General features: G+C 32.6%; 1 protein-coding gene across 1 annotated transcript; it reads right to left on the bottom strand.

Annotated features, from left to right (window-relative positions):
* Positions 1 to 208: 208 nt before the first annotated feature.
* LOC105621221 lies at positions 209 to 1,706 on the bottom strand. Its single transcript, XM_012202694.1, has 5 exons — positions 1,623 to 1,706; positions 1,356 to 1,530; positions 1,169 to 1,254; positions 823 to 958; positions 209 to 402 (listed from the first exon to the last, which is right to left on the bottom strand). The coding sequence occupies exons 1-5, from the start codon at positions 1,701 to 1,703 to the stop codon at positions 209 to 211; spliced, it is 672 nt and encodes a 223-aa protein (XP_012058084.1). The 5' UTR covers positions 1,704 to 1,706.
* Positions 1,707 to 1,919: the final 213 nt, after the last annotated feature.

The raw sequence follows: 1,919 nt of genomic DNA, 5'->3' as shown, positions 1-1,919 counted from the left end.
TTATAATCACCTCTAAATTGGTGCTAAATAAATTCAGATTTCCAAATTTGTCCAAAAGCACACGATTTTTCAAAATGTATCTACGTCACTGAGATCGCAATTGAATCTTGCGGTTTTATGGAGTAAATTACGTTTCCTTATCTTCGTAATTTACCCCGTAAAAACGTACATTGACAAAGAAATTCTCCATTGCTATTTCATAATATTTTTAAATTTCGTAAGGCTTGTTCACCGAAATCTGAACCGCTTTTGGTACCTCCAGCGGTACGGGTACTGCGTACTTTTTTTTCATAATGTGCACTTCGTGCGTAAGTCCCTTCTTTGTCTCGAGGCTTTTATAAGTACTGTACACCACGAACCAGACGTAAAAGCTCGCGATTATCAGGAAAAAGACGATTAGGCCTGAAAATATCACATCGTCCTTTAATAAAAACACGATAAATATTTTATAAATAAAATCAATGTAAGACTTTTCAGCAAACGAAATAACACATAGATATATCATTCTACCGTTCTCGTATATTTTAAGTAGTATTTTTATAACAGCGACATAATAAGAGCTCAGTATTGCAGAATTTCTTTAGTTAAATTTTTTTAAGATAGAAGAGATATAAAATTTAACCAAAGAAATTCGTGCAGTATGAAATACAAATTTTCGATTTTATATAATTTTAAACATAAATAAGCGAGAAAGATCTATTCAAATAGAACGGATCTTCGTGCTTAATAATATTTTTGCGTGAATTTTACAAATTTCAAGCAAATTGCACACCGATTATTTATTGGTCTTGAAACACGAAAAAAATTTAAATTTTAACTTACGTTGGCAAATATCAGCTTTTCCGCCTAGACTAGCGAGAAAAGGACAATCCTCCTCTACCAAGAATAATGAGATCGCTAGGGCTGCTATGATAGTGATCTTGACTATCATCCATGGCGTCATAAAATGACGATTGCTCTGAAAATGGAATGTACATTATAGAAAAAAAAAAAAGAACTTTGCTTAAGCAGAACAATAAGTCACAATAACGTCAAAATGATCTTAAAATGAATCAGAAATGATTGAAAAATGATTTTTAATGGTCATTTTGACATCATTTTGATATTATAATAACTTGTTGTTCTTTTTGAGCGAACTTCAATTATTCTTTCAAATGATTTCGATTACCGTCAAAGCCCCATAGAGAAGTAACACGCTAGAGATGAAATGAATAACTGTGATGACGAGACCGCAATACATCGCGTATTCCAATTCTGCAAATACATAAAATCGCTGTAACAAGAGGGACATTGTTTTGTCATATTTTTTTTTATGCGTGATTTTTGTGCGTCGCATGAATGCAAGTATTAATAACCGGTTGCGGTGTGATGCGCCAGTTCCAACTTTTCTTTGTTGAGATGAAACGATGATATCTCCTCCAAGGCCTCCCTTTCGAGTGCATCTTCTGTATCTCTCGCCAACATTTCTTGAATCCCCAATGCATGCGTCACACCCAGAATGAAGAATATCATACCCAACCCGGATGTTAACTGTGTATGAATATTTAATTTAAATCAAAATTATGCTCAGCGAAGCAGATCAATTGTCTAACACAGAAGTTTCATAAAGTTTGTGCTATTACCATTTGGAATATGGCGATTACTATTGTACCCTGCCTCAGGTTGAAGTAATGCATAAAGTGTTTCAACAATCCGATCTTCATCTTGGCTTCTAAGAATTAATGTAGACTAGCACTTTAAACAGTCCTGAAAGTTTATTATTAATTATTGTTTATATAATTCATAAATATTTATAACATTACGTGTTTATTACATATTTTATATTTAATAAATTATTCAACTTTTCAAAATACGTTTCGCTATTACATATAAAATAAAAACTCTATAACAGAATCTGGCCACGAGATGACTATGAACTT

Source organism: Atta cephalotes (assembly GCF_000143395.1).
Source record: "Atta cephalotes unplaced genomic scaffold scaffold00002, whole genome shotgun sequence".
In the NCBI taxonomy this organism is placed as follows: domain Eukaryota; kingdom Metazoa; phylum Arthropoda; class Insecta; order Hymenoptera; family Formicidae; genus Atta; species Atta cephalotes.
The sequence above is the reverse complement of the archived record's forward strand: the minus strand, read 5'-3'. Positions and strand labels throughout refer to the sequence as shown.

What these genes read in the sequence shown, in the direction of transcription:
- LOC105621221 (XM_012202694.1), bottom strand. Translation starts at nt 1,703, where the DNA reads ATGAAGATCGGATTGTTGAAACACTTTATGCATTACTTCAACCTGAGG. An exon ending in TTCTCTATGGGGCTTTGACG is followed by an intron (nt 959 to 1,168) that starts GTAATCGAAATC and finishes TTCCATTTTCAG; the next exon opens with AGCAATCGTCATTTTATGAC. An exon ending in AAAAGCTGATATTTGCCAAC is followed by an intron (nt 403 to 822) that starts GTAAGTTAAAAT and finishes TGATATTTTCAG; the next exon opens with GCCTAATCGTCTTTTTCCTG.